Below are 27766 nucleotides of genomic sequence, written 5' to 3' on the forward strand. Positions count from 1 at the left end.
AAGAATAAGCCGGGCGTGGTGGCGCACACTTGTAATCCCCGCGCTTGGGAGGCGGAGACGGGAGGATCGCGCAGATTCGAAGCCATTCGAGACCCTGTTTCAATAATATAAAATAGATCTGGGAGTGTAGCCCGGAGGTAGAAGGGCTTCCAGGAACCCCAGTACCACCAAAATAAATAAATAAATAAAAATAAAGAATAAGCTGGGTGTGGTGGCACATGCTTGTAATCCCAGCATTCGGGAGTGAGACAGGAGGATCCGGGTTCACAGATAGCCTCAGCTACTTAGGCCTCCTGCAACTTAAAATCAGAAGAATAAAACTGTTTCAAAACTAAAGAATGCCCTTGGGTTCCATCCCCAGTACCACTGAATGAATGAATGAATGAATGAATGAATGAATGAATGAATAAATAAAACAGGGCTCAGAGGTAGAGTGCACTGGGTTCATCCCCAGTAACACACACACACACACACACACACACACACACACACATTTTTTTTCAGTTAGCAAAAGGGGACAGTCATTCCTGCAGTGTCCTGCATCCTCAAAAACATGTTTATCCTGGTGAGGTGGCACACAATTGTAATTCCAGTACTTGGGAGGCGGGCACAGGAGGATCGCTGTTTGAGGACGTTCTTGGCAAGCAGTGAGTCTCATCAACCTTGTGAGACCCCGTTTCAGAATAAAAAAGTAGGGCCAGGCTGATGGCCATTTCCTTTAGGGAACCGTAACCTCCTGATTGCACATAGTTCTAGGGAGCTGACAGCCACACCCCTCCAGGGTGGGCGCGGGCAAGGTCCGGCTGGAGCGGTCCTGCCCCTGCCATCCAGTGGTGAGGTGTCAGCAACAGAATAGAAGCCTTTGCTGGTTTTGTTTGTTTGTTTGTTTGTTTGTTTGTTTTCTGATACTGGGGATGGAACCCAAGGGCATTCTACCCCCGAGCTACACCCCAGCCTTGTTGTTGTTGTTGTTGTTGTTATTATTATTATTATTATTATTATTATTATTATTATTTTATTATTGTGGTACTGGGGGTGGAACCCAGAGGCTTTCTACCTCTGGGGTATACTCCCAGACCTATTTTATACTCTATTTGGAAACAGGGCCTGACTAAGTTGCTGAGGCTGGCTTCGAACCTGTGCGATCCTCCTGTCTCAGCCTCCCAAGCGTGGGGGTGACAAGCGTGCCCCAGCACACCTGGCTTTAATTCTTTACTTTGAAACAAGGTCTCACTGAGCTGTGAAGGGCCTCACTAGGTAGCTGAGGCTGGTTGCGAACCACGATCCTCCTGTCTCAGCCTCCCAAGTGCTGGGATTACAAGCATGCACCATCATGCCTGGCTTTTGGGTGGGCCAGCCTTTGCTGTTTTTATTTTTTTTTTATGTTTTGGACCTAAGAAATCTTTTAGACACCAGTCTTTCCCCTCCTTACTGGCTAGGTCGGGTCCCGGGCCAGCCCAGGCCTGTCCATGCTGTGCAGGGCCAGACAACACGGACCAGCTTAGTCCACCAGTGACTTCCCCCGTAACAGCCCAGACCTGCACAAGCCGGGCTCCGCGACCCCGGGATCGGGGAGCAATGACCTTTGGGTAGGACATGAATGCTTAGGGTGCGGGCAGTGACACGGCCACTCCCGAGAGGCCTGCGCCTTCCTGGGCCTGTCAGCTGCCTGACCCGCACATCTTGACCTCTGCTGCCACCTAGTGCAGGGCTCTTTCCTTCTCGCCAGAACCCAGTACCCAGCCTCAGGACCCAGGGCCCAAAGACAGCACCCTGGTGGTAGGGGCTTTGAAAATGCAAGGGCATGTGAAGGTCTCCCTGGTCCTTAGACACTCTGCTGCACGGGGCTTCTCGCTTCTTTTCTTTTCTCTTCTTTTCTTTTCTTTTCTTTGCAGTACTGGGGATGGAACCCAGGGGCATTCTACTGAGCTACACCCCCAGCCCTGTTTTTTATTCTTTATTTTGAAAGAGGGTCTCACTGAGTTGCAAAGGGCCTCACTAAGTAGCTGAGCCCAGCCTCGAATCTGCGATCCTCCTGCCTCAGCCTCCACACCTGGCTTCTTCTCTAGCTTTCTAGCCTTTGCCTTGTTTACCAACTTACTGCTTACATGCATGAGCCACCCATTGCTTCCTGCCTGCTCTCCAGGGCAGTGGCCTTGTGCCCACTGGACAGGGAGGGAGGCAGGTGGAGTGGGTGGGCACCAAGATTCTAGAATGCGTGTTCTGGGGCCTTGGGGGCTTGGAGACCTCGCAGGCACCTGGCGGGTGTTATATGTCATCCCAGCCAGTGTGCCGCTCCTCAGCCTCCCGACGCCCTCCCCTCCCTGGCTCCCCTTTGTCCCGAGCTCCACTCCCTCCCACGGGCCTCTCGCAGCCCTGACTTGGTGGGGCCTTTCCTTCACCCGTAACTCCTCACAGATACGCCTGCCATTTGTCCAGAAAGCCAGCTCTCTCGCAAGGGATCTAGAAAAGCACTGGCAAAGCCGGGCCCGGTGGCACACGCCTGGAGTCCAGTACTTGAAGGCTGTTGCATGGGTCCAGGTTCGAGGACCAGAGTGTAACCTGAGTTGGCTGCCCCTTGCAGGCTGGGTAGTACCAGGAAAGATGAGCTGGGCCAATCGACCAGTTCGCAGACAAACGAAGGGAATAAAGAGTCCAAGCTGAAGCCGGGCGCGGTGGGCACACTTGGAATCCCCGTGCTTGGGAGGCTGAGACAGGAGGATCGCGCAGGTTCAAAGGCAGCCTCAGCTACTCAGTGAGGCTCTCAGCAACTTAGTGAGACCGTTTCAAAAAATAAAGAATAAAAGATAGGGCTGGGGGTGTTGCTAGGAGGTAGAATGCCCTGGGTTCCATCCCCAGTACCAAAAAAAAAAAAAAAAAAATCCAAGCTGGGCATTGTGGCGCACACTTGTAATCCCAGCATTTGGGAGGCTGAGACTGGAGGATCGTGGTTTGCAGACAGCCTCAGCTACTTCGGCTCTCTGCAACTTAGACCCTGTTTCAAAATAAAGAATAAAAAAAAAAATAAGGCAGGGGGGGTGTAGCTCAGAGGTCAAATGCCCCTGGATTCCATCCTCAGACCTGCCAAGTAAGTAAATAAATAAATAAGTAAAGGAAGAGTCCAGAAATTTGGGACCTCTGGATTTGGAAAAGCCAGCTACCTCAATGCTGTAAGAACGGGAAGACTTGGCGCTCGCGGCCTCTTGTTAAGTGAGACGCATCTTCCGTCTGCTCACCTAATTGTTTTTCAAGGTAACTGCCGCTCGACTGAGAAAATGAGGCTTTGGGGCAAGGACGCAGAGACGAAATAGGATTAAGGTCTGTCTAGAAAAGAGCGCTGGGTGCGGCTGTTGGCACGGAGAAGAAAAAACAGATTACATGCCTCGAAGGTTTCTGAAGTGGGAAGAAAGCTGAAGGAAGCACGGAGCTCTGCTGTCTCCACCTGCTGTTGGTGCCTAGCTCTGGTCCCCGTCCTTGGGAGGTCGACAGGAGGAGTGCAGATCCCCGCCAGCCTCAGCGTGCGCGTGCGCGCATGTGTGTGATGGGTATTGGTCCCAGGGAGCATTCTACCTCTGAGCTACACCCCCAGCCTGTTTGTTTGTTTATTTATTTATTTATTTATTTATTTCAGTACCCGGGATGGAACTCAGGGGCATTGTACCTCTGAGCTACACCCCGAGCTTGTTTTATTTATTGATTGATTTATTGATTTATTGATTGATTGAATGAGGTACCTGGGATGGAACTCAGGGGCATTGTACTTCTGAGCTACACCCCCAGTCCTATTTTTTAGTATTTTAGTATTTTTGTGTGTGTTTGCCATGCTGGGGATGAAACCCAGAGGCTTTCTACCTCCGGGCTATACTCCCAGACCTATTTTCTATTTTATTTGGAAACAGGGTCTCACTAAGTTCTTGAGAGCCTCACTCAGTAGCTGAGGCTGGCTTCAAAACTGCGCAATCCTCCTTTCTCAGCCTCCCAAGTACTGAGATTACAAGTGTGCGCCACCATGCCCGCAGTATTTTATTTTTTGAAATGGTCTCAGTTGGGAAGAGCCTCGCTAAGTAGCTGAGGCTGTTCGTGAACCACGATCCTCCGGTCTCCTCCTCCTGAATGCTGGGATTCCAAGTGTGTGCCACCACACCCAGCCTTTATTTTTTATTTTGAAACAGGGTTTTGCTAAGTTGCTGACCTGGCTGTGAACCTGCCATCCTCCTGTCTCAGCCTCCTGCAACCCAGCCACCTGTCTTCTGAGACCTCAGTTATGCACTGGAGTCACGGGTACCCCCGGCCCATGACTGCCCATCAACCACATTCCTGGCCTACTTTTCTGGGTGACCCACCTCAATTTCTACTGTGATGTCTTCACACACATAACATTTTATTCTGCAGTATCTGATCTGTTAATGCTACCTGGTGTATTTTATTGCAGATAATATATTTTCTTTACCCGCCAGCAACCTGCACCCCCAGAGGCAAATGTTTTTGTCTCTGTACTCCGCCACCCCCGGTGCCTTTGTCTCTTTGAGTTCCCACTTAGACATCTGGACAGCACTTTCTGACTTCTCCTTGCTTGGTGGGTACCGTTAAGGCCATCCTAGGACTTTCATATGTCCTTCAAAGCTTCTTCAAAGGGTCAACTTTCTGGGATTCAAAAATCTCCCTTTTCAGCCAGGTATGGTGGCGCATGCTTGTAAGCCAGCATTTGGGAGGCCGAGACAAAAGGATCGCAGTTTGCAAACAGCTTCAGCCTCTACTTAGGCCCTTTGCAATTCAGTGAGACCTTGTTTCAAAAAATAAAAGAATAAAAAATAGGACTGGGTGTAGATCGGAGGTAGGGTTCCATCCTTAGTACTGCAAAAAAAAAAAAAAAAAAAAAGAAAGAAATCTCTCCTTTTTCTTTGATAAATAACCACCCAAATCAGAGATGTGTTACCACTGAGCGAGGTCCCCAGCCCTTTACATTGTTATTTTGAGACAGGATCTCACTAAGTTTCCCAGGCTGGCCTCAAATTTGTGCTTTTCCTGCCTCGGCCTCCCAAGTTGTTGGGATTACAGGTGTGTGCCACTGTGCCCAGCAGTAAGAGTGGATTGATAACAACCCCTGTGGGCGCATCTGGACCTGTGTATAAGAAGCAATTTGCTCTGGACTTGCACAGAGCTGGGCCCGAATCCCGACTGTCTCTGGCAGCTCAGTGAGCTATCTAGTGTCCTGTCTGTATACCGAGGAGGCCAAGCCTCCCCTGCAGGCTGCACTGAAGTGCCCGGGCGAACGCACACACTAGCTCCTGGCGCCATCTCCACCATCTCCTTTTTTCTCCCAAAGTTATTATGAACTTCAAATGAGAAAATGTGAAAGGGCTTGCAACCTATAAAGCTTTCTCTACATGCTGGGTTTTGCTCATAAAAATACATGAATAGCAGTAGTAATAAAAGCACAGGGCAAGCCGGGCATAGTGGCACACACTTGTAATCCCAGCATTCGGGAGGCTGAGACCGGAGGATCCTGGTTCGAGGACAGCCTCAGCTTCTTAGTGAGGCCCTCTGCAACTCAGTGAGACCCTGTTTCAAAAGTCAGGGAATGTAGTTCAGAGCCCGAATGCCCCTGGGTTTCATCACTAGGCCCGCAAAAAAAATAGAAGGAGGAAGAGGAGGAGGAGAAGAGGAGGAGCATAGGGCAGGTAAGAGGAATAGCTAGATATTTTGGAGATATGCCATCTTTATAATCTATAACTTAGACCAACAGACATCATATCCACATTTCCAAAACAAACATCAGAAATCATGATGTGGCAAATCAAAATGTATTTTCTGGGCAGAACATTTCTCTTATTTATGTATTTATTCATTTATCTATTTTGTAGTATTGGGGATTGAACCCAGATGCATTCCACCTTTGAGCTATACCCTCAACTTTTTTTTTTTTTTTTTTTTTTGCGGGTCTGGGGATGGAACCCAGGGGCATTCGACCTCCGAGCTACACCTCCTGCCCCAATTTTTTTTATTCTTTATTTTGAAACCAAGTCTCACTGAGTTGCAGAGGGCCTCTCTAAGTAGCTGAGGCTGTCCGCAAACTGCGATCCTCTGGTCTCAGCCTCCGGTCTCAGCCTCCCGAATGCTGGGATTACAAGCATGCGCCACCACACTCGGCTTTCCTCAACTCTTTTTATTGCTTGTTTTGTTTTGTTTTTTGGTGGTACTGGGGTTCCTGGAAACCCTTCTACCTCCGGGTTACACTCCCAGACCTATTCTGTTTTATTTATTTATTTTTTTTGGTGGTACTGAGGGTGGAACTCAGGGCCTTTCTACCTGCAGGCTATACTCCCAGACCTATTTTATATTTAATTTGGAAACAGGGTCTCACTAAGTTGCTGAGAGCCTCACTAAGTAGCTGAGGCTGGCTTCGAACCTGTGCGATCCTCCTGTCTCAGCCTCCCAAGTGCAGGGATTACAAGCGCCCGTGCTACCATGCCCGGCTTATTGCTTGTTTTGAAACAGTGGCTCACTAAATTAACTAAATTACTGAGGCTCTCGCTGAACTGCTGAGACTGGTCTCCAACCTCTGACCCTCCTCTCTCAGCCTCTCACCTGCAACTGGGATTACAGGTGTGTGCCACATTTAAAATAGGCATTGCCCCATGAGCGTTGGGGCACAGAGTCTCTGTACAGGAAGGACCATCCCTCCAGCAGTTCTGGAGCTCTACAGTGCGCACCGGCTCCTGATGTCTCAATTCTGCTTTGTTTTTTATTCTTTTATTTTGGTATTGGGGATGGAACCCAGGGGCATTCTACCTCCGAGCTACACTCACAGCCCTATTTTTTATTCTTCACTTTTTTTTTGTGGTACTGGGGGTGGAACCCAGGGACATTCTACCTCTGAGCCTATGCCCCTAGTCCAATTTTTTTTATTTTTTTTATTTTGAAAAAGGGTCTCACTGAGTTGCTGAGAGCCTCACTCAGTAACTGAGGCTGCCTTTGAACCTGTGTGATCCTCCTGTCTCAGCCTCCTAAGCGCTGGGATTACAAGCGTGCCCTACCATGCCTGGCTTTTTTTTTTTTTTTTTTTTTTTTGGTGTGTGTGGTACTGGCGATGGAACCCAGGAACATTCTACCTCCGAGCCTGGACCCCTAGTCCAATTTTTTTTTATTTTGAAAAAGGGTCTCACTGAGTTGCAAAGGGCCTCACTGAATTGCTAAGGCTGTCCATGAAACTGGATCCTCCTGTCTCAGCCTCCCTAGGCTTTGGCCCTAGATGTTGTTTGGGCACTACCATTTTCATTTGAGGACTCAAACATACGCCTCTCAGTGGCGTTCTAAGGCCTAAGAATTTGGTATAGAGTGCGTGAACACTTGACCAGAATGGTCTCTGTACCCTAAGCCTGAAAAGCACACTCCTAATTATTATGCTGCTTGGTATGCTGGCAGGTAAAGAAAAATCAAACAACCCGCACCTTCCTAAGGAAAACGGGTCTTTAGGAAAAGTGCTGTGTGCCAATTGATTTGTTCCCAACATCCCTAGGGCAGAGGCCCAGCAACTGAGTGGGAAGGAACAAGGCCCTGTGCCCGACCCTTCCTTGCCAGGACCTCGTGAGGCCACCCCCCTTCCCCTGAAGCCTCCCGCCGCACCTGCTCCCTGGCTCCACTCTTGTACTCTCTACTTTTTTTTTTTTTTTTTTTTTTGGTGGTACTGGGTTCCTGGAAGCCCTTCTACCTCTGGGCTACACTCCCAGACCTATTTTATACTTTTTATTTGGAAACAGGGTCTCTTAAAGTCAGAGCGGCTGGCTTCCAACCTGCGCCATCCTCCTGTCTCCGCCTCCCAAGCGCAGGGATTACAAGCGTGCGCCACCACGCCCGGCATACTCTGTACTTTAAGTACATATATTCATCTAGATGAATGTGAAGTACATATATTCATCTAGTTCCTTTCCCTCCAATCGGCCCCGCCCTCCCTCGTCTCCACCCCCGTCGTGGCTCTGGCCCCCATTGGTCACGCCCTCCTCCACTCCTCCCATTGGCTCTGCTATCCCTGAGCGCCCTCGTCTTGGCTCCGCCCCCACTGGTCCCGCTCTCCTCTCCCATTGGCCTCCACTGGCCCGCCCGCCCTCCCATTGGCCCGCCCTCCCTCGGCCCCGCCCCGTCCTTCCTCGGGCCACAGTTCCTATGCTGCTCCGGGCGGGCTCGGCGGCGCTGCCTCGGCTCCTCCGCGCCGCGCGGCCTGCCAGCGGAGCCGCCATGAGCACAGGCACCTTCGTCGTGTCGCAGCCGCTCAACTTCCGCGGCGGGGCCCGCGTGGAGCCGGCGGACTCCTCGGGCACGGAGACGGCGTTCGAGCCGGCCACGGGTGAGGGCCGGCGGGCGGGCGGCCACTGGAGGCCGGCCGGGAGCCGCGTGGAAGGACGGCCCGGGCGCCGTCGCGCTTGCTGCCGCCGGGCTGTGCCTTTGCCCCGACTGTCCATGTTTGTAACAGAAACTGTAGGTTTACGAAATCTCTGGAGAAAGCAAAGTCCAGGCATTCTTGTGAAAAAGAACTGTTGAATTGGCATATTTAATGAATTTTTTTTAAGCTGGGCGTGGTGGCGCATACTTGTAATCCCAGCATTTGGGAGGCTGAAACAGGAGGATCGAGGTTCCAGGACAGCCTCAGCTACTTAGTGAGGCCCTTTGCAACTCAGTGAGACCCTGTTTCAAAATAAAGAATAAAAAATAGGCTTGATGCCGGGCGTGGTGGCGCACGCTTGTCATCCCCGTGCTTGGGAGGCGAGACAGGAGGATCCCGCAGGTTCGAAGGCAGCCGAGCTGGCTTAAGAGACCCTGTTTCCAAATAAAAATACATATAAAAAAATAGGTCTGGGAGTGTAGCCTGGAGGTAGAAGGGCTTCCAGGAACCCCAGTACCACCAAAAAAATAGGGTTGAGGGTGTAGATCGGAGGAGAATGCCCCTGGGTTCCTTTCCCAGACCTGCAAAAAAAAAAAAAAAAAAAAAAAAAATTTGTGTGTGTGGTACTGAGGATGGAACCCAAGGGCTTTATTTGGAAACAGGGTCTCACTGAGTTCCTGAGAGCCTCACTAAGTAACTGAGACTGGCTTCGAACCTGTGAGTCACCTCTCTCAGCCTCCCAATTACTGGGATTACAAGCATGTGCCCAGCAACTTAGAGATTTTTGTTGGCAGAGTTGTTTTTGCTTAAAGTACTTGGGATTGGGGTCTAGAAAATTTGATCTTTTCAAATTTTGCCTCAGAATAAGGATAGGGAATAAAGTTGGAGCAAGAAAAGATAGGATTAAACTTTTCTTGCTTGAGAAAAAGTGTCTCTTACTTTTAGACCTTCTCCTGACACAGCCACGTTATCAGTTTTATCAGTGGTGTGAGATTACTTGCTGAGAACACAGCATTTAAGAATCAAAGTTCATAAGCAGCACACTGAGTACTTTGAACTTTAATTTTGCAAAACCCTTGAGATTCTGAGACAATATTAAGAGTGCTGCAGAATGACTTACAGGAAGTCAGGGTTAGTAAACTCACCTTCAAAATAAAGGAGAGCGGGGTTCTTAACCCAAATCCATGTTAATTTCGGCCTGGGAACACGATCTATGGAACTGCGATGTGGTTGAGTCCTGTTTTCTGGAGAGAGGCCTGTAGCTTTTTCAGGACTGCTAGTCTCCAGGTATAGATGTGGTTAATAAATCAAACCACACTTAAAAACAGGAAGGGGGTCCCTACGGGAATGTCAACACTCAGCACTTGTGTGTAAGTATGTTGCAGTAACTGAGGCGAAGCTGGCTTTCCTTTTATAGGCCGAGTGATAGCTACTTTCACTTGTTCGGGAGAAAAGGAAGTCAGTTTGGCCGTTGAGAATGCAAAGGCTGCCTTTAAAATATGGAGTAAGAAGTCTGGCATGGAGCGGTGCCGAATCCTTCTGGAGGCTGCCAGGATAATACGGGTGTGTTTTAATATATTTCCTTCCAGAAATTTCTCTTACGTTGCTTTGGGTGTTCTTTGTAATTAAGACTTGGGGTGTGTGTGTGTGTGTGTTGCTGGGATTGAATTCAGCTCCTTGCACAGTGGGGCAAGGGCTCTAGCACTGAGCTACATTTCTAGCTCAGATTATAACGCTTTTTGAAAAGAAAACAAAAACACAAACTGTTTCCACACGCTCAGGGTGGGATGTGAAACAAGCCTTCGTTCAGTGGTTCTCCTCCGGGCCTTGGCAGTTGCTCCCTCCTTGACAGGTTCTGTTCTGTGTTTATTTTGTATTCTAGGGTGCTCTTTGTCGCTTGACTCCTTGCCTGCCTGCCTGTCCGTTCTCTCTCTCTCTCTCTTTCTTTCTTTCTTTCTTTCTTTCTTTCTTTCTTTCTTTCTTTCTTTCTTTCTTGTACTGGAGATTGAATCCAGGGGCACTGTACCTCTGAGGACCTCAGTTGGAGAACAGCCTCAGCTGCTTAGTGAGGCCCTTTGCAACTCAGGGAGACACTGTTTCAAAATAAAAAATAAAAAAATTGGGCCGGGGTGTAGCTCAGAGGTAGAATGCCCCTGGGTTCCATCCCCAGCACCTCAAAAAAAGGTATCTATATCTATCTATATCCGTACACACACATGCATACATTTATACACACACAAATATACGTACACACATATATTTATACACATATATACATACACAAATATATTTATACACACACACACACGGTTTATCAGCGGCCAGTGCCGTAGCCAGGACAGTACTGGAGCACTGGTTTCTGAGCCCTGCTCCCCACAGGGCGACACAGTGAGAACCGGGTACCACTGCACCACAGAAAGGAGCCCTAAGATCACGAGAGTGAGCCTCTTCAGGAGCTGCCCGCACACTTGTCTGACCCTCCTGTGGAGAAGGATTACTTGTCAAGCCAGTCTCTGGAGTCAGGAGGGAGGGTCCCAGGCTTTCCACTGGGGAGTAAGCAGGTGCCTCTAGGAATAGCAGGTAGAAAGCTGACTTCCCCATATCGCTCCAAAGACCTGCCTCGGGGAGACACAGTCTCACTCTCCAAGCCTCTGCTACGCAGTCAGCCTGCAGAGTTTACTGGCACGGAAAGCTTGGACTACGCAGACACGTCAAAGCAGTCATGGATGGTTTTTCTCTTGTTAAAAATTTATTTTTTAGCCAGGCGTGGTGGCACACGCTTGTAATTCCTGCGCTTGGGAGGCTGAGACAGGAGGATCGCACAGGTTCGAAGCCAGCCTCAGCTACTTAGTGAGGCTCTCAGTAACTTAGTGAGACCCTGTTTCCAAATAAAAAATATAAAATAGGTCTGGGAGTGTAGCCCGGAGGTAGAAAGCCTCGGGGTTCCACCCCCAGTACCACCACCAAAAAAAAAAAAATTATTTTTTAGCTGGGTATGGTGGCACGTGCCTGTAATCCTAAACTTGAGAGGCTAAAAAGGAGGATCATAGGTTCGAGGCCAGCCTTAGCAACTCAGTGACCCTGTTTTAAAATAAAAGAATAAAAAATAGGGCAGGGGTGTAGCTTTGAAGTAGAATGCCCCTGGATTCTATCCCTAGTACCTCTCCCAAATTATTTTAATTTGATAAAACAAAGCTAAGCCAATATTATTTATTTATTTATTTATTTATTTATTTATGCGGGTCTGGGATAGAACCCGAGGCATTTGACCTCCGAGCTACAACCCCTGCCCAATTTTTTATTCTTTTATTTTGAAAGAGTCTCGCTGAGTTGTGAAGGGCCTCACTAAGTAGCCGAGGCTGTCCACGAACCGCGATCCTCTAGTCTCAGCCTCCTGAATGCTGGGATTACAAATGTGCGCCACCACGCTGGTTTATTTTTTTAATTTTGATATTGGAGATTAAACCCAGGGGCATTATACCTCTGAGCTACACCCACCCTATTTTTTATTTTTAATTTTCAAACAGGGTCTCACTAAGTTGGGGAGAGCCTCACAGAGTTGTTGAGGTTGGCCATGAGCCTATGATCCTCCTGTCTCAGCCTCCCAAGTACTGGGATTACAGGTGGGCACCATTACGCCCAGCTAACAGGGCTGCTTTTTTTTTTTCTTCTTCTGTCCTGGGGTTGGAACCCGGGAGCATTCTACTTCCGAGTTACACCCCCAGCCCTGTGTTTTATTCTTAATTTTGAAACAGGGTCTCACTGAGTTGCAGAGGGCCTCACTAAGTAGCTGAGGCTGTCCACAAACCCAGATCCTCCTGTCTCAGCCTCCCGAATGCTGGGATTACAAGCATGCCCACCATGCCTGGCTCAGGGCTACTTTTTAACAGTAAGCATTTCTCTCTTTCCAATGCAGTGCAGTCATTCTTTTTATTTCCATTTAACGTGCAAGCTAGTTAGTCCATTTTAGGAACCGGACAGGGCTTTGTATTGACTGCAGACATGATGTCTTAAACCTTGTTCTGTTTCTCCAAAGGAGCGGACGGACGCCATCGCCACGATTGAGACCATCAACAACGGCAAGTCCATCTTTGAGGCCCGCTTGGACGTTGAGAACTGCTGGCAGAGCCTGGAGTATTACGCGGGCTTGGCTGGGTCCATGGCCGGTGAGTCCTGGCCGGCCCTGACCAGCCGCTTGCGGCAGGAGAGCCGAGCTTGGGGTGGGCAGTTCCGGGGTGGAGACGGCCCACGCTGGCCTGAGGAAGGCTTCATCTCCTCCCTCATCCAAGCTGCAGGCGGTAACCCCTACCCTCTCAGGTTGCTTTTTAAATTATTTATTTATTTATTTTTAGGTCCTGGGGATAGAACCCATAGGCATTCTATCTCTGAGTGACACCCTCAGCTCTACTTTTTTTCTTTTGGTGGTCCTGGGGTTCCTGGAAACCTTTCTACCTCCAGGCTACACTCCTAGACCTATTTTATACATTTTTAAAAATTTGGAAAAAGGGTCTCTTAAGCCAGCACAGCTGGCTTTGAACCTGCGCGATCCTCCAGTCTCTGCCTCCCAAGCGCGGGGATGACAAGCGTGCCCACCACGCCCGGGGCCCAGCTCAACTTTTTTATTCTCTATTTTTTTTTTTGTGTGTGTGGGTCTAGGGATGGAACCCAGAGGCATTTGACCTCCGAGCTACACCCCCTGACCAGTTTTTTATTCTTAATTTTGAAACAGGGTCTCACTGAGTTGCGGAGGGCCTCACTAAGTAGCTGAGGCTGTCCGCGAACCGCGATCCTCCGGTCTCAGCCTCCCGAATGCTGGGATTACAAGCGTACGCCACCACGCCTGGCTTATTTTTTTATTCTTTATTTAGAAACAGGGTCTCACTGAGTTGTGAAGGGCCTCACTAAGTAGTTGAGGCTGGCCGCGAACCGCAATCCTCCTATCTCAGCTTCCCAAATGCTGGGATTACAAGTGTGCGTCACCACGCCCGACTCCTTGGGTTGCTTTTTTGTGGCATTAGGGATTGAACCCAGGGGCAGTCTATCTCTGAGCTATACCCCCAGCTTGATTTTTTATTCTTTACTTTGAAACTGGTGTTATTTATTTATTTATTTTTTTGCAGTACTAGGAATTAAACCCAGGCGCATTCTACCTCTGAACTACACCCCCAGCCCTATTTTTTATTCTTTATTTTGAAACAGAGTCTCACTAAGTTGCAGAGGGCCTCACTAAGTAGCTGAGGCTGTCCTAGAACTGGGATCCTCCTATCTTGGCCTGCCAAGAACCTGGGATTACAAGGATGCACCACCACACCTGCTCTTCTTGGGTTCTTTTAGGGATTAAATGAGACATTATACAGCAACAAATTGTCTTTGAAAATCTAGCAGTTCACAGCAGTTCACATCACATGGTGGGTAGGGCCCAGCTGGGCTGCGGGGAGCCAGACGTCCAGGGTTTTAGGGTCTGGAAACTCTTCCCTGCTGCGGACTCCTGCCCACACCAGTATTTTATTAATCTAAGTTGTCTAATAGAGGCGCAGGATATATTTAGGGATTAAAGTAAGTAGAGCTGGTCCTGGTGGCGCACACCTGTAACCCTAGTGCTTCAGAGGCGGAGACAGGAGGGTTCCAGGTTCAAGGCTGCTCTTGGCAACTCAGTGAGACCCTGTTTCAAAATAAAGAACAGAGCTGAGGGTATAGCTCAGAGATAGAACGCCCCAGGGTTCAGTCTGCAGCACCACAATAGAGTGAGTAGTAACCTGAGTGAGTGAACCTGTGCTGGCAGGGCACGAGGCTGGGGCTCTGTGTGGGGAGACGCATGGAGCCGGGTAGGGTGGCTGTTGAGAGGGAGGCCAGAGGGAGCCCGCTGGGAGGTGGGGGGCAGAGGCAGGAGGATGACTCATGGCAGGCCAGCCTGGGTAACTTGTCTCAGAGTAATAAAAGCCAGGTGTGGTGGTGAACACCTTAATCCCAGCTCAAGGCAGGAGGATCGCAGGTTTGCAGCCAACCCCAGCAACTTAGTGAGGCCCTCCGCAATTTACTGAGACCCTGTTTCAAAATAAAAATAAAACAGAGCTGGATTCGGTTCCCAGTGCCGTGCGTACACCCACACAGGTGCACACGCGCACACACAGTTGCAGGGCATAGCGCAGCAGTGGAATGCTTGAGTAGCATGGGCTCTGGGTCTGGTCTCCTCCACACACAGGAATGGAAAGTGAGCCTGGGAGGAACAAAAGACGGAAAAGAGGCCGGGCATAGTGACCTGTAATCGGAGGACCGCGCGTTCCAGGCCAGCCTGCGCAACTCAGCAAGACCCTGTCTCAAAATATTAAAAAGTTCTGGGGCTGTCACTCCTAAGTAGAGCGCTCTGGGTTCAGTTCCCAGGCCTGACACAAACAAACACAGCTGCTCCCGTGGCGCGGGGTCAGTGTCGCGTTGGGGAGCAAAGGAGGCGGCTCGGGTGGGCCTGGCGGGCGCTGGTGCCGGCAGCGTGGGACTGGGCCTGCCTTCTCCTTATATTATGAATCCCCCCAGGTGAGCACGTCCAGCTCTCAGGCGGATCCTTCGGTTACACCAGGAGGGAGCCCCTGGGGGTGTGCGTGGGGATCGGAGCGTGGAACTACCCCTTTCAGATCGCCTGTTGGAAGTCGGCTCCAGCGCTGGCCTGCGGTAAGAATACCCTCGCCCTCCACTGCGGCCACCGCCCCGGCTCGTTCCCCTCCTGCCTCTTCTCCACGCGCTAAAGCAGGGCTTATCTGGACGGTCCAGTCTCAGGACGCAGGGGCCCCCGTGGGCTGGCTCACACATTGCCAGCTGAGGTAGGCTCATTTTTTTATCCATGTATATAGAAAGGAAGAAACTTACTTTTCCTGCTAAATGGAATTGGGCTTGTCCTTTCTGGATAAAAATTTCTGGCATTTAGTGACTTCGGAAGCAGGAGCTAGCCTCCTTCCCTGGAGTCTTGAGAGAAACGTCGAGCAGGCTCCAGGAGAAGCCGTTGGCACTGTCTAGAGAGGGCGCCTGGGGAGCTGCCGTGTTAGGAAAGCCGGGCTGTCGGGAGGCTGTGTGCAGTGCTGCCCTGACCCACCGTGGAGACAGTGGTGGAGGGAAAGTAGCCTCGGAACCAGGTCGCTGGGCTTGGGGACTCGCACCGCATGAGCCTTTCTGGTCCTTGGTTCCTACTTTTATAAAATGCTTCACGCTGAGAGTGGTGACACACGTTTTTAATCCCAGGACTTGGGAGGCTGAGACGGGAGGATTGCAGGTTCAAGGACAGCCTCAACAACATAACGAGACTCTCAGTAACCTAGTGAGACCCTGCTTCAAACTAAAAATAAAATAGAGCTGGGAGTGTGGCTTAGAAGTAGAACACCCCTGGGTTCAACCCCCCAGTGCCTAAATAAATAAATAAATAAGCAGAAATAACCAGTAGCACAGCTCTCGAGTGGTTCTGCAAATGTGCGGTAGGTCAGCCCGTGGCCGGGCCTAGCCCTGCCGTGTGAGGTCACTGGGACGGGGCCGGCTGTGGCTCGAGGTGTGGTTAATGAGAGCCTGGGTGAGCAGCACGAGCCGTGGTTCTGGGGTCTTGTTTGGCTTGGTGGGGGCGGCAGGACTGGTTCCGGTCTTGGCCTCAGAGGTCCCAGCCAGGCGTTTGCGTTTGTCCCGGGCCGTGCAGGGAACGCCATGGTCTTCAAGCCTTCGCCCTTCACACCCGTCTCTGCTGTGCTGCTGGCTGAGATCTACGCCGAGGCCGGGGTGCCCACCGGGCTCTTCAACGTGGTGCAGGGAGGGGCCGCCACGGGCCAGCTCCTGTGTCAGCATCCTGCGGTGGCCAAGGTCTCCTTCACCGGAAGTGTGCCCACGGGCACGAAGGTGACCGTGGGCCCCGGCGGGGAGCGCGCTCTGGGTCCTGCAGGTCCAAGCCGCCCGGCCAGCATCCCAGGTGTCTGGCTTTGCCTACCTGGTGCCGGGAGGCCCAGGGGCCTGTTTGGCCCAGGCCTGAGGTTTCCTGTAGAAGTGCATGGGGGCTGGTGGGGCCGGGGGTGGGAGCCCATCCCGAGCAGGCTGGTGTCGCTTAGTGCTGTGCTTTGTGTAGAGAGGGAAGAGTGTTTTTTCAGGTTCTTTTACATTTATTATTTTAATGTGGATTTGGGTCCTGAGCTCTGTGACCCCTAAACACTGCACCGGGAAAGGATTCCTGGCTGTGATAAACCTGTGAAGAATATTCCAAGCCAGGCATGGTGACGCACGCTTATAATCCCCGCGCTTGGGAGGCTGAGACAGGAGGATCGCACAGGTTCGAAGCCAGCCTCAGCTACTGAGTGAGGCTCTCAGCAACCTAGTGAGACCCTGTTTCCAAATAAAGTATAAAATAGGTCTGGGAGTATAGCCCGGAGGTAGAAAGCCCCTGGGCTCCACCCCCAGTACCACACACACACACAAAAAGACTATTCTGATTAATTAATTACTTTCCGGTTCTGGGGTTGAATCCAGGGGCAGTGGGCTCCCTGCCTGGCCTTTGTGTGTTTATTTTGCCCCGTGCCTCACTAAGTTGCCCAGGCTGGTCTGGAACTTGTGATCCTTCTGCCTCATCCCCCAGGTAGCTGGGGTTACAAGCCTGCGCCCCACACCTGACCCCAGAAATGAGCAGACCCGAGCATGCTGTACAGGCAGAATGAGGCCGCGGCCGGCACAGTCAGAGGGGCCGTGCAGGCGCGGGTCTGGTCGGCCGGGCGCCAGCTAACCATGCCACGCGTCTCCTTTGTGTCTGTTCTGTAAGATCATGGAGCTGTCGGCCAAGGGGGTCAAGCCCGTCACCCTGGAGCTGGGCGGCAAGTCTCCGCTCATCATCTTCTCAGACTGTCACCTGGAGAACGCGGTGAAGGGCGCGCTGATGGCCAACTTCCTCACGCAAGGCGAGGTGCGTGTGTCCCAACAGGTCCCCACTCCACCCTGTCACACACGGCCCCCGCCGCAGCTTCCTGTGAGAGCTGTCCACCAGGACAGAGACCCCCGTCCCCCGCCGGCTCGTCGGTGTCACAGCACTGACCCTGCATCCTTCCACACAGACGCATCACTAGTCCTTCTGGGGAGCTGAGTATCCGGTGGGGTAGAATCCCCAGGATTTATTTCTTTTGGTGCTTAAGTACCTGCAGCCCCTGTTGTGGCCTCTGGAAGGAGCCCTTCCTCTGAGCGTTCTACTTCCTGGCACAGCAGGGGAGCTCTGGAGTCAGTGCTCCTCTAGGTGTTTAGGAACCAAGATCTGGCCTGCGTGGTGGCTGCCACAGCTCCTGGCGCCTTCCGCTGGTGGCTGCCATGCCCAGCCCCTCCCTCACGCCCATGGGATGCTCCCGGTCCTGGTACTTGGTGGTGACAGTCAGCGCTGTGGTGAATAAGGCCTTGTGCACGGGGACTGTCCTACTGTTAGATATAACTTCAGAGTAAAATCCTCTTCATAATAAACATGTATGTAATCTTTGTGACCATTTCTAAAAATGAAAATTGTAAGCCAGGCATGGTGGCTCACACCTGTAGTCCCAATACTTGGGAGGCTGAGATGGGAGAATTGCAGGTTCGAGGACAGTCTCAGCAAGTAGTGAGCCTCTCATCAAGCTAGTGAGACCTTGTCTCAAAATAAAAAATTACAAAAATAGGGCTGAGCTGGGCCTGTTGGGACACACTTGTAATCCCAGCATTTGGGAGGCTGAGACCAGAGGATGGCGGTTCGCAGACAGCCTCAGCTACTTAGTGAGGCCTTTAAATGTAAGTGATATCAGCACTCTATCTGGTATAAACGTTGACAGCATTTTTCTGGTTTATCAGTTGTCTTGGCTTTGCTTCGGGCGTGTGCCATGCAGCAGTTTTTATTTTTATATGGTCCAGTTTATCAATGGTTTTTTTTTCCAATCTGGTACTGAAAACCTTGCGGTCAGGGTTAAATGAACTTCCGTCTTATGTCTAGGGTAGAGTGAATTGCTTATTCTAGTTACAGTGGGTCCTTATTCCATTGAGCTTCCTGGTACACTGGACTTTGACCTGTGCATAGCGTGAGATACGGATCTTAGTTTTCCTTCCTCGCGGTGGCCAGTCTAACGCCCCCCCGTGCCGCTCAGCTTGGGCTGTGGCTTGGGAGTCCATCTTTGTCTTGAACTAAGCTGCCTCGTGCAGCCTTTGAGCAGTGTTTGTGTTCATCTCGTGGGGCAGTCTGAATAGTGATTATTTGCAATTTTAGAGAAAACATTGGCCAGCCGGGCATGGCGGGCACGCTGGTAATCCCAGCATTTGGGAGGCTGAGACAGGAGGATCGTGGTTCGCGAACAGCCTCAGCTGCTGAGGGCTTTGCAACTCAGTGAGACCCTGTTTCAAAATAAGGAATAAAAAATAGGGCAGGGGGTGTCGCTTGGAGGTAGATGCCCCGGGCTCCATTCCAGGACCATCAGGAAAACAAACACTGAGCAAAAGCCGACTTGTGAGTTGGATGTGAGCGCGGCTCCTGACCTCTTCTCTGCCCCTCAGCTCTCTCCTCCGCTCCGGGAAGACACAGCCAGCCGGAGCACTGATACGAAGGAGCAAAGGAGCGGGGGCCAGGGCGTGGGATCTGTTAATGGCCTTAAGGGAGAAAACTGTTTTGTCTTTGTGTTTGGCACTTATTTCAAGTGTTTGTTAAACGCCATCATTGTCCCTCAGGACCAGAGTAAAAGAGACGAGAACTGTATAGAACAGATGCAGCACCTTGGCCAGGCTGACTGCTGGCCTGGAGAAGTTTTAACAAACAAAACACGAGTTAATGTTTATCTTAGGGAGTAGATCATAATTGTGGGGTGCTGTGTCCAGACTTACGCGTGTGATCCTTTCCATTCAGTATGGAAACAAGTTTTAGAATAGAAAATATCCTTAAAAAATGTGTTGTGCCTTGTGTGGCACTGGGGCTGGAACCCAGGCAGGCTCCCTCTGAGCTGTATCACCAACCTTCTTTTACTTTGAGCCAGGGTTTCTCTAGGTTGAGCCTCGCTATGTTGCTGAGGCTGTCTTTGAACCTGCGATCCTCTGTCTCAGCCTCCCAAGTACTGGGATTACAGGTGTGGCCACCACGCCTGGCTGTGTTGTGCCTTTTTGAAACTGGAAGCAATTAGACTTTTTTCCTTTCCCTTTTCCCTTTTATGCAGATTTATGTCTTGTGTCTGTCCTTTAGGTTTGCTGCAATGGCACAAGAGTGTTTGTGCAGAAGGAAATTCTTGATCAGTTTACGGAGGAAGTGGTGAAGCAGACCCAGAGGATAAAGATTGGAGACCCCCTTCTGGAAGACACGAGGATGGGCCCGCTCATCAACCGCCCTCACCTGGAGCGGGTCCTGGGGTTTATTAAGTCGGCCAAGGAGCAGGTGAGAGGGAAGCCGGGGCGGGCGGTGGTGCTCCCGCTGCACGCGCGTAGGGAGCACGGCCACTGGCGGCCTTGCCTGGCCGTCATTTAACCACGGAGGCGCTGCTCTCTGTTGGCAGGGTGCCAAGGTGCTATGTGGTGGAGACCTGTATGTACCTGCAGACCCCAAGTTGAAAGATGGATATTACATGAGACCTTGTATATTAAGTAAGTCTCATATTTGCTTTTAAGTGCTTTGAATTAAATATCGAATAGATAGAAATGAATATTTATAAGATATGTATGTGGCATAAGCAGGGGTTAGCAAGTGTGTCCCACCCGAGAGCAGGGAGTAGAAGTGCCCCCCCATGCTCTCAGGTACCACCCCTCCTCCAGGGCAGCCGTATCATTAGTTCCCCGGGGCAGCACCTGCTATTCTGAAGGAGTGAGAAAGTTAAACCAGGTGGGGTGTTTCTAGGCTGCGGGGCTGTCAGACGCTGCTCGCGGCAGGGCGCACGGGCCCCTTGCTGACGCTGGTGTGCCTTGCACGCTTGCAGCCAACTGCAGAGACGACATGACCTGCGTGAGGGAAGAGATCTTTGGGCCCGTCATGGCTATTCTGCCGTTCGACACCGAAGCTGAGGTCCTGGAACGGGCCAATGACACCACCTTCGGGCTGGCCGCCGGGGTCTTCACCAGGTGCGTGGGCCCCGGGGAGCCATGCTGCGGCCCGTGGCTGGTCTCCCTCAAAGAGGAGCCACGGCTCCACCTTGTGTCCACTTCAGAGCATGCTGGGAGGCGCTTGGTGGCTGACCGGAGGGCCTGCTGTTGAATTAAAATTAGCTGCTTGTAATTGCAGTCCTTGGAGGCTGAGGCAGGAGGATCACAGTTCAAGGCCAGGTTCAGCTACTTAGTGAGGCCCTCCACAACTCAGTGAGACCCTTTTTCAAAATAAAGAATAAAATGGGGCAGCGGGTGCAGCTGGGGCATTCTGAAAGTAGAATGCCTCTGGTTCAGCCGGGCGTGGTCGCGCGCACTTGTAATCCCCACGCTTGGGAGGCTGAGACAGGAGGATCGTGCAGTTTCAAAGCCAGCCTCAGTTACTTAGTGAGGCTCTCAGCAACTTAGTGAGACCCTGTTTCCAAATAAAATATAAAATAGGTCTGGGGGTATAGCTCGGAGGTAGAAAGCCCCTGGGTTCCAGCCCCCAGGACCACACACACAAAAGAAGAATAAAAAATAGGGCGGGGGGTGTAGCTCAGAGGTAGAATGCTCCTGGGTTTGTTCCATCCTCAGTAGTGCAAAAAAAAAAAAAAAAAAAAAAAGAAAGACAGAAGGAAGGAAGCACCTGGCCAGCTCTGGGCCCCAGCCGGCGGTCTGGCTCTCCTGGGTCGCAGCTGCATGGGCGCTGACGCTGGCTGCTCCCTCCGCAGGGACATTCAGCGGGCCCACCGCGTGGTGGCTGAGCTGCAGGCCGGGATGTGCTTCATTAACAACTACAACGCCAGCCCTGTGGAGCTGCCCTTCGGCGGGTACAAGAAGTCAGGTGAGGCCTGGAGCATGCTGGGCCAGCCAGGTCTTGGAGCCGGCAGGATCGTGCTCCCAGGCCAGTGCTCCCGGGACAGGGCGGGCTCTGGTCCTCCCTGCCCTTGGCCTCGTGTTGGCGCTGGAGGCAAGTGTCTCCCCAAGGGCCGGTGAGTAGTCTGGCGGCAGGCCCCTGAGGCATCTCGCAGGAAGGGTTATCGAGTGGCCCTGTTACTCTTCCTCCATGGTCTGCAAGTGTGGTGGGCATAACAGGGTGTGGGGGAGTGTCTCTAGGGGTACCTAGGGCTGCCAAGCAGCGCCCTGCAACTGGGCGCCCAGAGCTAGGGCGGGGACCTTGGCGTGGCGCCCGCAGGAGCACGCGTGCTGGGGACCCGGGTCTTGCCTACGCAGGTGTGGGGCAGGGTGCACCAAGGTCACGCACGAGCTGCTGTCCTGACCTGACTTGCCCCCAGAGCCCACCCCACAGGGCCCGGCAGCCTTGCGGCAGGGACGGCAGGCCCTCGGCCAGGCCTGCTAAGAGTTCTCACCAGGCAAGTTCATGTCCACAGCGGCCTCAGGGCTGCCCGGCTGCTGGCCAGAGACCTTCAGCCTGCTCAGCAGACCTCACCCATTGTCAAATCTGAGCATTTTCCCACCTTCAACCAGAATAGTAGACACCTCAAGTGAAGGCTTATCGGTAGGAAATGAGACCGCACCTTCCCACCCTGATCCCCAGAGACCGGAGGCCCTCACCCTCCGCCCCTGGCTCGCAGCCGGGCTCCCGGAGGTCCTGGGCGCCTTGGAAGCAGCTCCTCCTCCTCAGCCCGCCCTCTCCCCGCAGGATTCGGCAGAGAGAACGGCCGGGTGACAATTGAGTACTACTCACAGCTGAAGACGGTGTGTGTGGAGATGGGGGACGTGGACTCCGCGTTTTGAGCGGCGGTGGCGCCCATCGTGGGAAGCGGGGCAGTCGGCGTTCTGCAGAGGCAGTATCAGTGAATTCCTTGTTCTTTCTTTTTAATTTTTTTCAAGCTGGGGATCGAACCCAGGACCTGTGTGTCTAGGCCAGGGCGCTTCCACTACGTGCCCGGCTGAGTGCCGTTCAGACTTGTGTTCACTTTGGAAGGGATGGTTCAGTGTTGTTCATCTTTCAGTCACCTCCCTGAGTGAACACATGCCTAAGTGCCTCTTAGATTCTGGTCAAGAAGGATGTGATTCTCCTTACAGCAGATTCCTGGGAAGCCTTCCCAGGCCGTAGCGCCCTGCACAGCACAGGTCAGGACCTCGTAGACTTGTTAACGCCGGGCCGCTGCGGTCGAGTCTGGGCCTGAAGAGCCTGCTCTTGGTTGGTCCTGGTAGATTCGCTTTTACTTTGGCTGTTTTTGGAGTTGTGGCCCCTGCTGTGCCCTTGTGAAAGCAGTGACAGGATGGGGAGTTGGTGGCAGTCACGCCGCGGGGTCATGACTTCATGCTGCTGCTGCCGTTCTCACAGCAGAAGTGCCTTGTGAACGCCAAGCCCTCTGTGCCAACGTGGGGTAGTGACATTAAAATCGATCACACTGTCGCCTCTGGGCTCTCGTTTCCAAACTCAACCGTGTTAATGCTGTGGCAGGACAGGATGGATGCCCAGGGCGGAGGCATCTGATCTGGGCAGCTTGAGCTGCGGAGAGAACTCTGTGGCTGGTGTCATTCCTGCTGTGCTGAGCGTCCTGAGAGCTGAGGGACACTGCAGCGAGATCGCCCTTGTCCCTGCGTCCTCCTTCCTGGGGTAGTTGGTTAATAATGGCTGAGGAGGAGTCACAGCAGGGCTGACTGCCCTTCCTGGGCCTGGCAGCGCGGGCGTGGGATCTGGGAACAGCTGAAGGGCCTGTTGGTGTTTAAGTGCCCAGAGAACGTGTGACGCCCCTTGTGCAACACACTCAGGAGGAGCTGCCTGGAGAAGACAGGCTTGTGATGACCCTCCTGCTGAGAGCAGAAGGCCAGGGCAGCCTGGGCACTCATTCACACGCAGACCAGGCCCGGGGCCAGCCTGCGGTCCTGGTGAAGCTGACCGGGGTCTCCGTCCTAAGCAGGTCAGGAGGTTTCAGCAGCAGGTGCATGTCAGGTGTGGGGCTCTGATTCCTGTGCATTCTGTGCGTGTCTGTCTGTCTGTCTCTCTCTCTCTCTCATACACACACACATACTCGCTGTCGCACACGTACTGGCTTACAGCAGCATGTATGTATGCCTTTCAGCCCTGGAGGCCAGTTGAGAATAGTGTCTCTGGCAGAAGCCAAGGGCCGGCAGGGCCTCACTCGCTCCAGAGGGAGGTGGAGGCTGGGGAGGCGGGGTGGTGAGAAGGCCTCTGGTCATGGGTGTGCCCCGGGAGGGGGCCGTGGGCCCAGCTGCCCCCTGCCCGCTGCGAGGGGAGTGGGCCTTGCATCACCAGGCGCTGCACACGATGTGCTACCTGGCCACGGGCCACGCAGCAGGCCAATCCAGCGTGGACTGGGCCTTCACACCCGGGAGCCCAAACACGCCTCTCCCCTCGTGAATCGTCTCGGCTGTGTCGGCAGTGATGGCAGCTGACCCCCAGGGAGCCCCCCTCGCCCTGGCGCCTTGAGCCGCAGCCTCTGGGACATCTTCAGCTCTGCTCCCTGCCCCCGCGCCTCCCACAGGAGCCCGCATAGCGTCCCCTCTCAGCACCCGAGACTTCGCACATCGGCCAGGCCCCTCTTGCCAGGCAGGGGAACCTTCACGGGCTCCGGGGATTCAGAGACTGCGTCTGGGGCGTTACTCAGCCCGCACAACCCAGGCGCTCCAGAGTGGGCACCGCGGCGCCATTGCTGATGCTCCACAAATTTACACAGACTTGAGCAGATTTACTGGGATAGCCAGCCCTCTGTGTCCCTGGGGTTCACACCTGCAGATCCCACACGTTTGAAATTAAAGATTGCATCTGTGTGTCTGGGTGCAGCTCAGCGGCACGGCATTGCCTCGCACGTGCAGTGCTGGCTTCTGTCCCTGGCACCCCCAGTTGCCTCTACTGAACATGCGCGGTGTCTTGTCATATTCTGTAAACAATGTGGTATAACAACTATGTGTGTAGTATTTACATTGTGTTAGGTACTGTAAGCAATCTAGAGGTGATTTAAAGCATATGGGAGAATGTGCATGAGTCATATGAGAATACCTGCTAGCCGGGCTGGTGGGCATGCTCGTAATCCCAGCCCATTCAGGAGGCTGAGACACGAGGGTCCGGGTTCGAGGACAGCCTCATCTACTTAGTGAGGTCCTCTGCAACTCAGTGAGACCCTGTTTTAAAATAAAGAATAAAGCCAGGCGTGGTGGCACACGCTTGTAATCCCCGCGCTTGGGAGGCAGAGACAGGAGGATCGCGCAGGTTTGAAGCCACTGCGCACGCTGGCTTAGGAGACCCTGTTTCCAAATAAAAATGTAAAAATAGGTCTGGGAGTGTAGCCCGGAGGTAGAAGGGCTTCCAGGAACCCCAGTACCACCAAAAAATTAAAAAATAATAAAAAATAGGGCTGGGGGTGCAGCTCAGAGGTAGAATGCCCCCCTGGGTTCCATCCCCAGTCCTGAAAAAAAAAAAAACTTTTATGTAAGGAGCTGGCACCAGTTTCTGTAGATACCGAGGGCCATGTAGGGACGTCTATACAGGGCTTCACTAAATTGCCAAGGCCGGCCTGGAACTTATGACCCTCCTGCCTCAGCCTCCCAAGTCCTGGCATTGCAGGGGTGCTCCACCATGTTGACGCCTAGGGATAAAGGGCGTAAATATTAAGCCTAATAAGGACATATATAAATGGGTAAACTCATATGCTTTTTTTTTTTTTCGGGTCTGGGGAGGGAACCCGGGGCATTCAACCTCCAAGCTATACTCCCTGCCCAATTTTTATTCTTTATTAATTAATTAATTAATTTTGGTGGTACTGGGGATGGAACCCAGGGGCCTTCTACCTCCGGGCTACACTCCCAGACCTATTTTATATTTTATTTGGAAACAGGGTCTCTTAAACCAGCTGAGGATGGCTTCGAACCTGTGTGATCCTCCTGTCTCAGCCTCCCAAGCGTGGGGATTACAAGTGTGCGCCACCATGCCCGGCTTTTATTCTTTATTTTTGAAACCAGATCTCACTGAGTTGCGGAGGGCCTCACTAAGTAGCTGAGGCTGGCCGTGAACCTCGATCCTTTGGTCTCAGCCTCCGGAATGCTGGGATTACAAGCATGCACCACCATGCCCGGCGGACTCATATGCTTTTATATGCATTTTAAGATTTCTTTGACAGACTCCTTTTCTAAATGTATTGATAGGATATTTTTTTGTAATTGTATAAATGCCAAGAAAGAAAAAAAAGTGCCCCCCCTTTGCAGCAGTTCCAGCCCTCACTGTTAACTTAGGGACCCTGTAGGGCAGTGGGCCCTCGCTGGGCTGGTCTTTGTATACAGAGGGCAGCGTGGGCTCCTTCCTTTCTTCTTGTACCCAGGAGAATCTCAGGGGCAGCTTTAGGTGCTGAAGACCACCGCGAGTGCCACGTTACCAAAGTTCCTCCGCCGCTGGCCACCTGGAGCTGCTCTCGTCTTAAGCCAATCACAACTGAATAATTCATCTGGTGGCTCCAGAAGGAGCCGCCTGCGGGTACTGATTACTGTGTCGACAGTGCCGGTGCAGAGCTCCATCCTGGCAGAAAGTTCCAGCGGATGGCGCTGCTGCAGGGCTGGGGAGCACTGCTCGGTTTGTGGTGAGCTCAGGGAGGCCTCGCGGTGGAAGGGGAGGCGGCACAGGAGCTGAGCCTGAGCAGGGGTGAGCTTTGCAGGAGGCACAGTGCATGCGTTCTGGACAGTAAGTGTCAGTACGTACAACACTGGGCTGCCGCCCGCAGGTGGGAACACTTAGGCTCGGTGCCGGGGTCCAGCCCAGCAGAGTCGAGGTTCGTGTGTTGATGCGGGGAGCCGAGGTCGGAATGAGAGAATTGACGCACGAAATAAGATTCAACCTTCTCCATTTTATTCAAGATTTGTTACAACTTTTATATTTTCTTTTTTGGCAGAAAAGCAAGGGCATAGTCATGCAGGCAGGATCTCCAAGGACAGGAAAAGTTTTATTTTTTATAGAGTTCAGGGCAGGGTGTCAGACATTTAAACAATCACGGTGTGCTTTGTCTCACGTCACGAGGCTGACTCAAACCCAGTCTTACACAGTGGCCCGAACTAAGGTCAGTTTGAACTTAATCTTTGGCCCAAACTTTATCCTTGGAAAAAATCTTTGCTGCCTGCATCTCTCACAAGCCGCTGCCCATCAGTTTCAGTTATAATGCTTACACATAAAATTCCAATTATACATATTGATCCAAATAATCCTAAATAATTTTTGAAGAAAGGAATGCCAGACATTCTTCATGGGGGATCTACGCCGTTGCGGGTCCCCTGATCGAGCTTTCTCAAGATCTGCGTGAGGTGCCGTAGCAGCTCAGCATGGACCCATCAGGCTTTTGAGGTTGGCGAGGCCTCTAACTGCATCTCCAGCAGCACTCAGGCTTCCCTGTAGAAGAAGGCGGGCCCCGCAGCTCCTGGCAGCGGTCTCCCCTCCAACAGGGATCGCGCTGCCCTTCCCACGGTTATCTTCCCGGGCCCTCTGCCAGCCGGCTCCCTGCGCGGCCATTCCGGGGGCACTGGCTGCCGCACCCCACGCCTCAGGTTCCCCAGGAGACTCGTAGTGAGCTGACAGCAGTGGGCTGCGGGCCTCAGCTCCCTGCCTGGCGCACTGAGGCCCGGGGTCCCGGGAGGAGCACCAGCAGGCTCTCCAGCCTCTTAGGTGCATTTCCTTTTTATTATTTTTATGTAGATCATGTTGAAAATGGCATACATTCAGACAGTGCTTGGTGCCCCCCCAACAATGAGTATCCAGAGGCGTTCCTAACAAAGCAGAATACAAGCTGGGCGTGGTGGCGCGAACTTGTTATCCCAGTACCTGCGAAGCTGACAAGAGGACCGCAAGTGTGAGGCCACCCTCAGCAACTTAGACCCTCAAAGATAGAAGGGCTGGGTGTAGATCAGAAGTGGAATGCCCTAGCCGGGCGTGGTGGGCACGCTTGTAATCCCCACACTTGGGAGGCAGAGACAGGAGGATCATGCAGGTTCGAAGCCAGCCGCGCGCTGGATTAGGAGACCCTGTTTCCAAATAAAAATGTAAAAATAGGTCTGGGAGTGTAGCCTGGAGGTAGAAGGGCTTCCAGGAACCCCAGTACCACCAAAAAAAAAAAAAAAAAAAAAAACAAAAAACCAAAAAGAAAGAAGTGGAATGCCCTGTGTTCAATCCCCAGCACCCAAAAATAAAATACATAAAATACAAGTGCTTCATTAGTTCATGTTGTAAGAGTGTTTAATGCACAAAGGAGGCAGGGCAGCATGGTGAGCTCCTTCCTTCTGCACTTTCTCCACGCTGGCGACATTCTGAGGAGTGGACCGGTGCTGACCCCCCTCAGCTGGAGGCTCCCGCGGCCGCTG

The 27766-nt window shown here is 52.2% G+C and overlaps 1 protein-coding gene across 2 annotated transcripts; it reads left to right on the forward strand.

Annotated features, from left to right (window-relative positions):
- Positions 1-8163: 8163 nt before the first annotated feature.
- Positions 8164-22195, forward strand: ALDH9A1 (aldehyde dehydrogenase 9 family member A1; the record flags this gene model as incomplete). 2 transcript variants are annotated; one of them, XM_080698391.1, is made up of 11 exons in its annotated part: positions 8164-8344; positions 9798-9943; positions 12417-12546; positions 14912-15046; positions 16053-16249; positions 17157-17297; positions 19569-19757; positions 19876-19963; positions 20293-20434; positions 21169-21281; positions 22101-22195. In XM_080698391.1, 11 exons carry the CDS (start codon positions 8164-8166, stop codon positions 22193-22195), a joined length of 1557 nt encoding a protein of 518 aa, XP_080554517.1. The 2 variants fall into 2 exon arrangements, with proteins under 2 accessions (XP_080554517.1, XP_080554518.1); XM_080698392.1 differs by lacking the exons at positions 8164-8344; positions 14912-15046 and having other exon boundaries at positions 9884-9943.
- Between the last annotated feature and the right edge of the window lie 5571 nt (positions 22196-27766).

Source organism: Muscardinus avellanarius, assembly GCF_963383645.1.
Source record: "Muscardinus avellanarius genome assembly, chromosome: 7".
In the NCBI taxonomy this organism is placed as follows: domain Eukaryota; kingdom Metazoa; phylum Chordata; class Mammalia; order Rodentia; family Gliridae; genus Muscardinus; species Muscardinus avellanarius.